The 14,796-nt window shown below is 43.1% G+C and overlaps 2 protein-coding genes across 7 annotated transcripts in view; one reads left to right on the forward strand and one right to left on the reverse strand.

The window, feature by feature from the left end:
• LOC118102574 (RNA-binding protein with multiple splicing) overlaps nucleotides 1-6,290 on the forward strand; it is a 36,582-nt gene extending 30,292 nt beyond the window's left edge. For 2 of the 6 annotated variants that reach the window (XR_004694715.2, XR_004694717.2), the window contains exons 7-8: nucleotides 2,113-2,233; nucleotides 3,317-6,290. The gene's annotated coding sequence lies outside the window, so the exon portion shown is untranslated. Of the gene's footprint in view, nucleotides 1-2,112; nucleotides 2,234-3,316 lie in introns of those variants that run through there. The other 4 variants (XR_004694716.2, XR_004694714.2, XR_004694713.2 and 1 more) reach the window with 3 other exon arrangements.
• Nucleotides 6,291-10,810: 4,520 nt separating this feature from the next.
• Nucleotides 10,811-12,981, reverse strand: LOC118103038 (fatty acid-binding protein, intestinal). The gene is made up of 4 exons (XM_035149701.2): nucleotides 12,823-12,981; nucleotides 12,257-12,429; nucleotides 11,955-12,062; nucleotides 10,811-11,856 (listed from the first exon to the last, which is right to left on the reverse strand). Exons 1-4 carry the CDS (start codon nucleotides 12,887-12,889, stop codon nucleotides 11,806-11,808), a joined length of 399 nt encoding a protein of 132 aa, XP_035005592.1. The 5' UTR covers nucleotides 12,890-12,981; the 3' UTR covers nucleotides 10,811-11,805.
• Nucleotides 12,982-14,796: the final 1,815 nt, after the last annotated feature.

Consider the following 14,796-nt stretch of genomic DNA (forward strand, 5'->3'; position numbering starts at 1 on the left):
GTCTCCGCTCACATTCTCAAACACTTGTTGTTTACCTATCTCACATCATGTGCCGGGGACTGAGTTATTGGATGTAACACATTAAGCCAGCGGATCACTAAACCTCTTCCTAATCCACACAGACGTGTTCAATGATCAACCCAATCTTTAACCTTGGCGTCTCTCAGCCAGTACAAATAGCGCGGTCTACAAGTATGTGTCGCATCAGCTTAGCCGAGCGGCAGTACGACGCATCGATTCCCTCACCCTTGATTGAACGCGCAACAGGGCATTAGCCTGGCCAGCCGTGCCCCTTCAAAAAAAATACAAAACACACACTGCTCTCTGGACGGGGGAACAGTTCCCAGCTTGTCTCTCTTCTTCCTTCATCCGTCTCTCTCTTTTTTTCCTCTTAAGGTCATGTTTGGTTTACTAATTGTTTATTGTTCCAAAGAGTTTCTTTCCCCCTGAACCCGAGTTACCACGGTCTTGGAGAGATGTCTATTTTTGGTGATACATCTGGGGGCTGGTGCGGGGGGGTCAGAGGGGTAACCTTTCTCTTCGGTCTGCTGGTGGTGGTGCTGGTGGTGGTGGTGGGAGGCATCATGGGAGATATGGTTGTTAGGCAGATATTGATTTCCTGTTCGTCACAGCTGGACTCTGAGGTTGAAAGATTTGGCAAAATTGTCCTGTTAAAAAGCACATTCCTCCACTTTTTACACATCTGATCGAGTTTACAAGTAACATGGAGTTCTGTGAGAAACCAGCTGTGTGTTCTCTCGTGTGTGGATCTGGAGTCTGTGAAAATTGCCTCAGAGACGTCACTTACTGGAAGTAATCTGTGCGTGGGCTTGTTGTCTACATATTATTACTGAAAAGGCTGCTGCACAGACTGGTGGTGTTAAGCTGGAAAGGTGTAGGCGTTTACCAGACGCTAACTATCTAATGAGGGAGGTTGCATTATGGGAAGTGTAGGATGGAGTGTTTCAGGAGTTTGGTAGAAGCAGGGGGGAATCCAGCGGTGGGGTCAGGGGGGCACTGGTCCCAGCTGAAATCTGATCGGCCCCACTCGTTTTTCTTTGAATAGACTGACAGTGAATATGACCAATTATTTTTTTGATGTGCTTGAACAAGAGACAACTTTCTCAAATCAATTCAATAATGTGTGGCTCAAAGCTATAGAGGGAACATTAAACAAGGAATGACTTCAATGTGCACATTACTGAATCAGGAATGATGCATGAATGTTGGACACATAATTGTAAATATAATTACATTTAAAACTTGAGCAGCTGCAGGTTCAATTCCTACCCGGCCACTAATTATCCCCAAAAATATTTTTCAGAGAAACGACATTTTTGTTATTGCTCTCTCCACATTCATTTAAATAGGAGTCTGGTCCTTGTATCCTGAAATAACTTGAATGGAGAGACACCGATATATTCAGCATATCTTGGCTTCATGCTGCTTTGATTTTAAAACACCCTTGTTTTAATTCATCTCTTGCGAGTCCCCCAGTTTGAAATGTGATCCATGACATCCTGTCTGGTCTCGGTGCAGCTTTGAGACGCTGAGCTTGAAGTAGCTGCCACTGCACTTCTTGTCTTTATCCCTTCAGAATAATCACAATCTCAATCATGAATATACAGTGGATCATAGACTGTATGGAAAACGCAGAGAGTGATGACACAACGTCAAAGTCTCAAAGACGGTTTCTGTCACTTTTGGTGGTTCTTATCACACAGATGTTTCAGAAGTGTTCATTTGTATGTTAAGTTTGGTTTTAATTATTTATTTGATGCTATAAAAAACAGATTTAAACATCAGGATTGAAAGCTGAGACTGACTCCCCCGATCTCTACTGCACATACTCTGGCTCCAAATGAGCAAGATGGCAGCGCTCGTATCCGGGATATTTTAGTTTGGTCCCTGGACAGTGGAACGGAACTGGAGACGCGTCGTCCATCTTTACACACAGTCTATGGGCTGGATACATAAACAGTGGACAACTAACTATGGCCTCAGATTTACCATGAATCTGAACATCTTTAGAAAACCAGCTTTAACAAAAACCCTCGACCGGCAGTGCAGCTACACCCCGTGAGTAATACTCTCTCCCCTCTGTGTCCCCAGGTTCCTGATGTGTGATGGTGGCCGTGGCCGGCTGTGACGGGCGTTGCTGACTGCTTCTCATGTCCATTAGAAAAGCAAGGAGGACTGACCTGACTCCAGCACTCGGAGCAGCGTACCGTCGGTGAGTTGAAGGCCCTGGTTAGACTTGGTGGTAACATCCGTCCTGAGAGATTCAATCGTTAGTGGAGACTGCTAAGTTCATCGAATCACATCTGGTATTAAACTGCGTCCTGAATGTGGCGCCTGTGACCGCTTGTGATCGCATCTCACTTCCCCGCTCTACGTGCAAATAGTCATCGATGTCATTTGTGTTCTGGTAGATCAAATAATGTTGTTTTTACCCAGACTGAGTTTACAGATGTGTCCATGCATTTCTGTTCAAAAGAAGTTGGCCACGTGTGTCCCAGACCACCATGTGGTTTGGGTGATCGGATCTCAGGACACATTCAGACCTGCAGTTAGCGCTGTCCGTCCCTCAGGATGCATGTTAATACCAGGTCTGAACGGGATCTGTGGCTCGGACTTTACGGTGATCCCAACATTGATCCCGGCAGGCGAGGACAAAAGGTGTAAATCTCACCTCACTGCCAAACCAGCGAGCCTCGGCCTCCTGGGACAGGGGTTGATCCCCGTGTGTAGATTTTGTGGAAAAGCTGTGAAATCCCAGTTTATTTATTTATTTATTTATTTGGGGGAGGGGGGGGCAGTATCGCACTGCCAACGACATCTGCTGGCATGAACATAACCCCACCGAGCCATATTGACAGCGTGTCAACTTTCATCTCTTGTGTGTTCCACAGAAAATGTTTTGAAAACACACCCAGCATCGCAGTGTTATTTGTGGGATAAAAGTGTGTTTGTGTGTGTGTGTGTATGTCTGTGTGTGTGGTCTTGGCATCACAGAGACAAGTGTGAGAAATGGAGGAGAACACAAGAAACATTTTGTGTTAGTGTTTTTGCGTCTACAATACAATATCTACCTTTGTGTGTGTGTGTGTGTGTGTGTGTGTGTGTGTGGGTTTAATAGGCGTGTGAGTGAGTCTTGCACCAGTTCCACATGATCCCCTGTGTTTTCATTAGTGCCCAAGGTTTGTGTGCGGTGACCATGACAACCTCACCCCTTTTCTTTCTGACTCTCTCCTCCTCCTCCTCTCTCTCTCTCTCTCTCTCTCTCTCTCTCTCTCTCTCTCTCTCTCTCTCTCAGGCAGCAGCAGCCTCATGGGCCTCAGGACATTCTAGACCCCAGCCTCCATCACACATCGAGACCCCCCACCACCGTCCCCAAAGTCCCTCCAACTCTTTTTTTATACTGTTACATACTCTAGATTTACTGGCAGTGCTTTGGCCCCACCTCCACTGACCACTCTGTGAAAAGGTACCCGGGCACGCCCCTTTGTTTACCACTCGACTGCAGTGACTGTCTGAGGCTACAATCCACACTGGTACGTTTAAGTTTTGAAAACACATGGCTGTTGCTACGCTTACGCCTGCCGTCCACGCTACACGTGACCCTGAAGAAAACAAACAAACACATCCGCCTCGATCCCCAGTGGTCAATGCAACATGGGTGATGAAATATAAGGGTACCAACTTGTCATTGGTCCAAGAAAAGAAATCCCTGGTCTTAGTTTTGCTGTTTCTCCTTTGAGGTGGCATGGTGGTGCAGTGGTTAACTCACCTCACAGCAAAAAGGTTCATGGTCTGAATCCTAGGTCAGCCGGGACCTTTTTGTGTGGAGTTTGCATGTTCTCCCCGTGTCTGCGTGGGTTTTCTCCAGCTTCCTCCCACAGTCCAAAGACATGCCGATTGGGGTTAGGTTGATTGGAGACTCTAAACTGACCATAAGTGCGAATGGGACTGTGAACTGTTGTTTGTCTGCAACTAGGCAACCAAATCCAATCTGCTTCCTATTTACACAATATCTAAAAGGTCATGGGATGAGTTTTCAGGTGTGTACGTATCTGAATCGCAGCGAAATCGCTCATCTGGTCGGTGATAATTTCTTTTAAAGCCGTTTTAAAACTTAAGCGTATCAGTGTGGACGTAGCCCAACATTAGCCGCTCTCTTGCTTTGTGTTCTGTATGTAATGCAAGTGTAAAGACAAGCCCACCAAAGGAGGTGCCAATACATTTTTATTATGCAGTCACTTTGCAAGGCCAGACGTGAGCTAAACGTGTGGACGTGCGGCTAAAGCACTGCTCGATAATGTTATTATATTACTATAATTATTACTATTGTGTATATCATTCATATTAATGTTATTATGATTATTAAATACATGTTGAAGCATGACTTTGCAAAAAAAAGAAGAAAAAAAAACAATGCTGTACATTTTTAGATATTTTAAAGAAATACAAAAAGGTATTTTTGTAATCCAGACGATGTTTGAAATGTTTGATTGGTTTTATGTTGTGTTGAAGTGTGTGAGGAACTTTTCCTGTTTATGGTTTTGTTTTGGGCCCTCTCTCTTTAGTGCCATTATAAAATGGCGTGTCTCCCTGCTAAACCAAAGCAGCCCTGTCGGTTTGCTTTTGTCTTCTCTACATACTGTGTGGACTTAGGTTTGCCCGTGTGTGTCTTTGTGTTGGTGTCTTTTACCCGATGAAGGAAAACGTATTAGTCCGATGTGCTGTGGTTCAACCGAGCAGTCGACGCCTGATCCAACTCATCATTTTGCAGTTTGACGTAATCAGACGTGTAAAAACAAACAAGGCATTGACAGGAATAAGCCATCGGTGGTGAAGGAAGAGTGACCCCCCCCCGTCCCCCAGAGACTGCAAAACATGGCAAACTGAGTCCTGCTATAATTAGGGAAGATGTCTCTTCATTGTCTAGCAGCAGGACGGCAGCACAGTATGGAGACATAAAAGACCAAAGGCATTTTTTTTTACACTGGAGAGCTTTCTAGGCGAGTGGAGTTATTCCGTTTTTTGACTGCTTTGTAGTCCTCAATCTGATTTCTTATGAAGTGTGACGTTATATTTGCTTAATGTCTCTTTTGGTGTCACTCCAAAGAGCCACTCTGAAATGGAGAAGATATTCACTTTAGGCAATTTGTCTCTTTTGTCTATTTTTAGGGAGCCAATGTGACTCAACCTGCTTTTGTAAATTCTGAATTTACATACTGGTGATTGGAGCGCAGAGAGCAAAAAAAAAAAACCCAACACATCTTTTGTAATCTTGTGTGTTCTGGGCCTGCAATAATGTCTTTACTGTACGACATGTCGAGCGATAATGTTCCTGTGACATTTTGACGCCAAAATTCTCGTTCGTGTCACATTTGCACAAAAACAAAAAACCTGTGAGACTTTTACTTTCCTGGCGAGGCGAAGTCACATTTCACAGTGATGTGACAATCAAAAAAACTGAAACAACCTTTTTCCCGGTGACGTTTTAGCCCAGATGTGTACAATCATGTTGGACTGGTCGAATCATATAGTCAGTGTTTGTAATTAATAATAATGATAATATGCACGCACATCATATCGACTGATTCTAAGCAGATTTTGCTTTTACGGACATTTTTGACGCCGAGTGTGGCACCAAATTTCTAAGTATTTATAAGGCGTGTGTGTGTGTGTGTGTGTGTGCGTGTGTGTTTTTTAATGGGTATCAAGTTTTTGAATTTCATAGAAGATGCCCATCATATAATTCATTGTAAGTTTAATTGTATATTCATTTTACGGTAGGGTTCTTTTTTTTCCTAGAGCTTCATTTTGTGTTTGTATCTGACTGATTGGAACAAACTGTATGTGATATATGAATACTGTTTTATCTTCACTGTGAAATCCAGAGAAAAACATGCTCTTTGAACGAATGGATCGATTTGTGTATTTTGTCAGCAGTACGGTACAGAAGTTCCTGGAAACGAACATGATGATCCCTCCTTTCGTAGATGAAAACTACTCCTCCCTCGTTTCAGTATACCGTGTGCATACCTGTGTGTTTTCTGTGCATGTTCACGGCATGTGTGTGTTCTTTTCTTTTCCTTAAATGCATACAGTACTGTTGATATTTATGTACTCTAGCCGCTGTAAGGAGAGAAACTGTATTTCGGTGAATTGCAGAGGTGTGTTTGTTTGAAACTCCCCCAAAAAAAGGTGATCAAAATGAGAAGTTTTTATAAAAATGTTAAATGAAGACATTTCAGGCCGTCCGCCATTAAAAATTGACGTCATCCTCGTTGTCGTGATTACACACTTTTGTTCTCTCTGTGAATGTTATTGTGATTCTTCAGCATTTATATGTACAGAGGTTTGGAGTATCAAAACTGACAAGACACAGTAAGAAGAGGAGATAGTGATATTATTACATCATCAAAATAAATATTCCAAATAGGAATGTCAAATGAAAAATAGAGAATTCAGCTTTACTGACGCGATTTCTTGATTTTGAGTTCAGAAGAAATTCTTTGTCTCCCCGTTATGTCCTCAATTAGGAGTAAAGACGTAATGTTGCCTGAAGATAATGCTGTAATTTAAATGAAATCTAAAAAAGGGGGAAAAACAATAGCGAGCACGATGTTTTCATGGGAAATACAGCTGCAGGTTGGTAGCTAGCTTTGTGTTTGGCTACTGTTTTAATTTAGGCTGACTAAATTAAACAGTTAGCACACGTGGGAAAAAAAAGGAAAAGTCAAAGTCACAAAGTTTAGTTTCATTAAAATATAATTCGTTAATTGATGAGATAATCGTAAGCGTTTGTCAGGATAGCTCCTCCATATTTAAGGTGAGTTAAGTCACGTAGACGTCCACCTGCACTGAGGCTTAATTCCTCTCTCACACTTGTCATTGGATAACACCTCCCCCACGTTCCCAGGAGGCCGTGACAACATGATGTGGCTTCTTATAAAGTGGTTTGTGTAGCAGGGGAGCCGCAGACCTCTCACTGCCCTCTATAAGAATAGCCCACCTCACCCAGGGGCCGGCCACTCCTGAGACACAGGCCACAGCCAATTTACTTTCCTCTCTCCGCTGCCTTCTTCCTGTCCTGCTCGGTCACACCAGGTGGAACACACCAGCCTCTCACATGACACTCACTCGTCCACGCCTGAGGGTTTTCACACAGGGTGTCGGAGCACAGCAGAGTGGGGGACGGAAATGTTGGTGTGCGATGGACTTGCATGCACACGTCCGACCGGCAACACTTTGTAATGTTGTTACTCCCTTTGACCAGTCCATTAAAGACGTGTTCCCGTCCCCTGTCACTCATCCTCCTCCGACCGAATGTCCGTACCGAAGAGTCGACACTACAAATCTTCATCTCTGGATTCATCCGTGACTCAGACGATCCAGAGCCGGTGTTTTTGTTTTCATCTCCCTATCAACTGTTTTGCTTGGCTCACCGACCGCTGCTCGGTGTTTTAGGCAACCGTGATATGTTATCATCCGCGGCTGGTACAGACGGTGCCTGGATGTTGATCCAAAGTGTGTCCTTTGTCAAGTTAACGCTCTGGTTCTTGTTTTACTTTAGTGGATTTGCACGCTAACAGCTTGCTAATTATCAATAAGTGAGAAGTAGAGATCTTCTTGTTTGGTTAATAGTCATAAAAGAAAGTAGGACAAACCCGTCTTTTGACCTGATGATGTTTCCCCCCATAGCAAAGTTGTTTTGGCCCAGATTTGACCCACATCCGGCCCACGTACCTCCTGTTTGCCAGATCTGGGCCAAAAGTAAGCTATCGCAATACCACCTGTCGACCACAGGTGACCCAAATTAGCTTTGTGCTATTACCACATGGGCTGCTTTACGTCCACATCTAGATTACACCTTGTGGAGAGCAACGCATGTTTTCCAAACTAGGCCCACATTTGCATTTTTGTCTGGGCCACAAAGATGAGTGTTCAAATTACAAATAGCGTTAACTTCAAATGTGTCCTTTTCCGGGTTGTGCTTGCCTGCCACATTTTGTATATCTTGTGGTCCACGTACGCTGTGAAACTTCGGCCCTCTAACAGGAAACGAAAGTGTCGGATGGCGAGATAGAGGCCTAGCAGCTCCCTATCGAAGGTACTGTAAATCCGCTCATTGGGGCGCATTCTTTTTGTCTAGTGCTAAATCATAACATGCATTATTGAAGGCACTTTACATTGTAATTATAAAGAAACCCAACAGTTCCCATAGTGACCAAGCACTTGGCGACTGTGGAAATAAAAATAGTCACTTTTAACCTGAAGGAACCGACAGAATCAGCCTTGAGAGGAGGGACGGGCACAGAGGAGATGGTTCCAGGTCTGCCAGAGAAATCATCTGGGAACCATGATGCCGAAAAAATGTCCTGAGTCATTATTCTCTCGGAGCCATTGTTGCTACCGTGGCAAATACCTCCTGTAGTAAAGGTTGAGATAGTTCATGATGTTAAATACAGCTCAGATACAGTATTCAGCGCCGACTAACTGGTGACTCATCATTCAGCTGCACTGCACAGACTCTGCACAGTCATTGTCTAAACAGGGACGGGCCCAACAGGGGCTGGTTTCTTCTTGGAAACATTACACCGACCAAAAGCCCGACACTCCCTAATGATGATGTCTGGTGAATCGTTACACACTCTTTCACGATGAGCTGACAAGTTCAGAGTGAGTCAGGGCGTTTGATTTCACAGCAGGGGGTGATTATGGTGGTGGGGTGATTTGCTTCCCTGCACCAGTTCTCCCAGTTCTCCCCTCGTGCCCCCGCTCTCAGACATTTTCACCGTCCACTATTTTTCTCCTCCTCTTTTCTCTCATCTGAAGCTCCCCCCCCCCGCTTCCCTTGGGTGGGCCCCTGCACCCAATCACAACACCGGGATCTGACCCTCTCCCACCACTTCCCTGCCTCCCACTGATTTCATGCTTGTACAATCCGCTCTTTGAATCCAGATAAGTACAAAGAGATATTATTTTAATTTCATCTGAGTGCAGATCCAATGACTGTCTAGGTGTGTGTGTGTGTGTGTGTGTGTGTGTGTGTGTGTGTGTGTGTGTGTGTGTGTGTGTGTGTGTGTGTGTGTGTGTGTGTGTGTGTGTGTGTGTGTGTGTGTGTGTGTGTGTGTGTGTGTCAGTCATATGATAACTTGACTGAGGATGACATCATAGGATGACTGAGGCCCTCACCCTCAGAAAAGATAAGAGCTCCACAGCGCTCCCCAATGGTCAGGATAAGACATTACAGCAGCCACTATACAGTACATGATACTTCTACCATAATAAAGTACACAGACCCTTTCGTTTGGTGAAAGTAGCAATACCACAATGTAAAAATACTCATACTATATTACAAGTAGAGGTTCTTTGTTCAAAACATTTAAGCCACTGTATATAGGCCTACTATTGGTTTGTGTATAACCTGTTAAACATACTTTATCAATGTAAAATCTATATTTCAAAGTATACAAATATTAGTAAACATATAATAAAAGCATAAACATTAGTCAGATAAAGTAAAAAGTAAAAAATGCAACAATTCTCTCATGTAATAGAAATATAAAGAATTAAACAATTTAATACTAATGCATTAAAATACCATTTAAATACAGTACTTGTGTAAATGTACTTCTAATTTAGAAAGAAATTCAAGTTTAGAAAAATTTATATTAATTATTAATTTATTAATATTAAATGTCCCATGTCCCATACATTAACATGGACAAGGTGACCCATACTGCAGTCGGCCACCAGGTGGTGATCAAGATGATGGAAAATATTCATCTTGTCTTATAGAGTTCAAATTGATGTGTAGTAAGCCTGTTTCTGTCAATAAGACAGGACCCTAGTCATAATCAAAATGTTGACATTAAGACAAAAAGTCATCAGTTATCGTCTCGTGATTAATGTGCACATGTATACATTTTTATATTTTTTATAGCAATTTCATTATTTTCTCTTCTTGGCAGAAATGGGCTTCCATACTATTCTGCAACCCTTTCTACAAAACATGATATTTGAATGTGTTACTGGTGAAATTCACGTTATTCCACATAATAATAATAATCATTGACATCCAAAGTCTATCTTCTGTGCCCTTAAATGTCTCATAATGCAAAAGAGATGTTTTTATTCATACTCTAAATATTATTTTGATATTTTATATTACTATTATTATACTGAAAGATTTGAGTGCAACTATAAAGTTGACACAGGTCGCTCTCTTGTGGCAAAAGAGGCTCAGTGCATGGGTGCTCTTCATGGTCAAAGCAAAGAAGGCAACTCCATGAGTGTTTTTACCACTTGAATGAACTTCATGATTCACAGCACGTCCACGACCCCGTCATGTGAGAAACCCTCACTTCTCTAACGTGTGTTTTTCTGTCTGACCTGAGGACAACACACACACACACACACACACACACACACACACACACGCACACAGACACACACAGAGGCCAGCACATGACAGCACAAGACCCTGCTGTCATCATGTGATCCAACCAGAGCCAAGTTATGAAAGAAAGACTTTAATTCTGCCGTAATGTGATATTTCCTTAAAAAATCGTTCTTATTTATCCAGTGACAACACTTAAAGACTCATGTAAAGTTCTCACTGACACATGAGCTTTGCATTTAAACAGGATGTACTGATAACACATGATATAAGTGTCCTGGAGGCAACATGACTGCAGCTATAAAATCATTATCAGTTAGACTTTTATAATTCATTTATCAGACTTTGCACACATTGCTCCAGTGAGAGAAAGTAAATAAATAATAGACTCGTGTGTTATATTAAAATTGCTTTATTGTTACAGACTGAATAATGGACATGAGCCATCAGTGCAGATTGGCTGGTTAACACGAAACAGTATCTCGTGTCGTGCAGGATTGTTATGCAGCTGCTTCACAATGATGGAGATTAGTGTGAGGTTGAAGTTTAGTCAAGTTAAAGTCTGTTGTTTCACCCAAATCGCAGAGACCATAGTGTCCCACTCGCATGTGGCTGCTTACAATCGTTTGCAAAGTTTGGGGTTTTATTTGCCCAAAATGATGGAGGTGGAAGATTTTTAATAAAAAAAATTACCGCAAACACACATGCATGAAATTCCTTGAAAAATCCATGAGCATTTCGACAGGAACTGTTAATTATCCCGAAATAATGTTGTAACGGTTGAGTTTCTATGGCAACATCCCAATTCCTGAAACCCCCTCCTCCTCCATTCTATGATCCAGATAGAAATCTTCCAATAATTCTCAAAATCTGGACAAATAAATCTTAAATGTTATATATATATATGCATGTAGCGACCACTATAGCCAAGTGAGAAATATGTTCTTTAAAAATTGTGTGAACTGACTCTTTAACAAGTGTTTGGCCACTTCTGGGATCCTGTTTTTTTTGTGTGTGTGATTCTTTTAAGACCCTTCGGGTGCCACATGGTAACGGCTGTTCTCCCTCAGCTTGTTTGACTTAATATTTATGACTTCTGCTTTTTTTTTCCTGCTGCTGCTGATTTAATTCACCTCCTCGTTTCTTCTCAGGATTGTTTGGAGTTGTCGGATCGGCCTTTTGTCGGGTCCCCACTTAGTCCCCCACTCATTGTGTCATTGGTATTCAAGCAGCAAAACACTGTGGACCATTATTCTCCTGCCAGAAAACATTTTGAGGTATATGCAGTAAAATCCCACGAGACTTTGCCATGACTTGTTGTTAGTGGGAGGGGAAAGAAACTAAATGGTGTCGTCTATATAAAAAATAAGATATGAACTTCACGCTGCAGGTTACTGCTTCTTGAAAATCCTCTTTGCGTCCACTCCCTCGTAGTTGTAGCTCTGCGAGGAGGAGACGGGGGTTAGCGTTAGTTCAGACACGTTAACATATTGCACTGGAAGCGAGTTGAGATGGACGAGCCACATGCGGAGGTACAGACCTGTACGAGCTCTCCTCCCACCACAGCTCGGGTGGTTGTCAGGACCTTGTTGTTGTCTTTCCTGGTGAATTTGCCCTTGAGCACGTCACCCTCCATCTCCCACATACCCTGGATCAAAAAACACAAAGGGTCGGTTGACGGAAGCTCTTGATGCCAAGTTTCATTGGCAGCAGCCTTTCCAGCTTCATTTACTCTCTCCACACGAGAGATGAATCCATCACTGTGAAAAATAAGCCTTATTTTCCAGTTTCTGGCTGCATTGACTCTATGAAATGTGGTGAGGTCTGGCTCGGGACACTCACCGAGACTTCTGTGCCGTCGGCCAGGCTGTAGTCGAAGATGACGCCCAGGGTGAACTCGATGTCCTTGGTGCGGAAGGTGCTGGACTCCTTGATGTGGAACTTGTCCCCGTTCTGCTCGATGGTGACCTTCAGGTTGTCGTGTTCCGCCAGCTTACGCTTCATGACATTAATATCTTGTTATAGGGAAGTGGAAGAAGAAGAAGAAAAAAAAGGAATATGAGGATGAAGAGTTGCCATTATGGGTGCGAAAAGGATAAGTGAGAAGTTTTCTTTTCTCCAGTTTGAGTCCGAGTCCAAAGAATAAACTTCAGCCCAGCAGCAGTGAATGTTATGGGTGGTGCCATAGATGCTTTGAGCTTATCACTACACTTTGTAACATTCATACAGGGATCAAACTTCACTTGAACACACAACTCAGTCAGACACACTGTCATTAACTGCAGGGGATCGCAAGGCCAGACACATTAGAAGAGCAGAGATCCAACATGACTTTACAAACTGTGAACACACACACACACACACACACCCTCTTTCTCTCTCTCACACCCCTACACACACACACTCACCCATTTTCTCCATGAACTTGTCATAGTTCTCATTGCGGTCGACTTTCCAGGTTCCGTTGAACGACATGGCTGCAGGCTGGCGTTGGGTTGAGGGGAGGCTGGTGATGAGGCACAGGCAGACCGTGGGACAGTGAATGGCCGCGGGGCCTCCATATATATACGGACCCCTCCCCTCTCCCTATCCCACACTCACACACACACACCCCCTCCACACACACACCCCCCTCCTCGCCACCCACCCCTCCGCTCCCACCCCGAGCTGGCATGGAAGATGCTCTCCTTTATCTCGCTGATTATCTGTCTGCTGATGTGGCCATTTAAAGACTGTGGCAAAATGTAGGGCGATGGCTGCGCGACCTCGAGGGTGCACTGATAAATAACTGGAGGGCAACCCCCACACACACACACACACACACCCTCGTGAATCTGGCACAGTCGAACACTGTCGCACTGTTCTGCAGGAGAGAAAAGAGGAGAAAAAATAAAAGAGTGGGCTGTTTGCATGGATGCCCATGGCAGCCACTCGGCTGAGCCCCTCTCTGTCCCACAGTCTTTTCTTTGTCGCCCTGTTTGTGCCTGGCATGGAAATGAGTTGTGCAGGACTTTCTATGTGACGCTGACAACTTGAGCTGGCACGTTACAAAGAGCAGTGACCCAGAAGAGAGAATACTTCACACTGGAAACATTCCATCTGTGCATAAAGAGCCATACTAGTGTGATTGTAGAGGTTTGTCACTGTGTGTGTGCGTTCCAACATGTGGAACATTCGCTGATTGTTGTTTGCAATTTACACACTGTCCAACCTGTGCTGTATTTTTACAGTTAAATACCATAAAACATCTTTCCCGTTAGTTATTGTGGGTAAAGTGCATGATGCAACACGTCTTTGGAAATTGCAGTAACATACTAGTTAAGACATTTGCAGCAGTGCTAGGTTAAGATTTGTTTTGTGTGTTTTTTATTTACACCTGCAGGCTGCAGTCATGTCAGGTTCATAAAGTCCATAATCTCATAGTCCTGCCTCGAGTGCACAGATTTCCTCTCCAGAATTAAGCTCTAGTTTCCAACTGTCCAGGAGACTCCTGCAGACAGAGACAAGTTATTCCTGCAGATTACAGCACTGAGCACGAGATGGGGGGGGGGGGGACCCCACTGGGTATTTCACACACTGGTGAAAAGGTTTGACGATTCAGCTCCAAGCTCCTCAATTGCTCACTCTAGTTAACTTGTTATATCTTGTTTATTTAACACCAAAGTGTAAAGATTAGAAACTACAGAGTGTTTCACAACACTTTGGTTTGGTTTACAGAACAATCAAGATACTTGTGAATTAATGAGATCATTATCTAAGCTGTGCTAAAATAGCCTGATATTTAACATGCAGGTATAAGATTGAGTTTCTCACCTAACTCAAATAAGACTAAATCCTTCTTCACACCAGCATATTTAAAACACTGAGAATTGTGATGTGGTTGAAAGCTCTGGAAAAGAGGAAAGTAAGTGGACCTGGAGTTGAGATTGTTTTGTCCGATTATTATTATCAAGATCAGGACAGAATTTTCCCACTAAGTTCCACCTATTGGTAAAATTTTGCCATTGAATGAACGGCAAAGACTGTATGTCTCGAATGACAGTAATATTGCAAAAATATTAGAAAAACTGCACTCACTCTCTGAATCAAAATATATTTTTGTATATCACCATCTATAACACTATCTCTCTGCTTCTATAACATATTAGATTGACATGCTTCTCTTCTTCTCTACGTTAAATGGACGTGGCATCTCATTGTGTGCTGAGGGGCGTGAACAATGCATTCAGTATTGTTCATAAAGTCCATAATCTCATTGTCCGGCCCTGAGTGAACAGATTTCCTCTCCAGAATAAAGCTCTAGTGTCCAACTGCCCAAAGACAAAAGCTGGAAACAGCAGCTGATACGTTTAACAGTTAGTAGAAAACAATAGTTGTCATGT

The sequence above is a fragment of the Hippoglossus stenolepis genome, chromosome 23 (assembly GCF_022539355.2).
Source record: "Hippoglossus stenolepis isolate QCI-W04-F060 chromosome 23, HSTE1.2, whole genome shotgun sequence".
Taxonomy (NCBI): Eukaryota; Metazoa; Chordata; class Actinopteri; order Pleuronectiformes; family Pleuronectidae; genus Hippoglossus; species Hippoglossus stenolepis.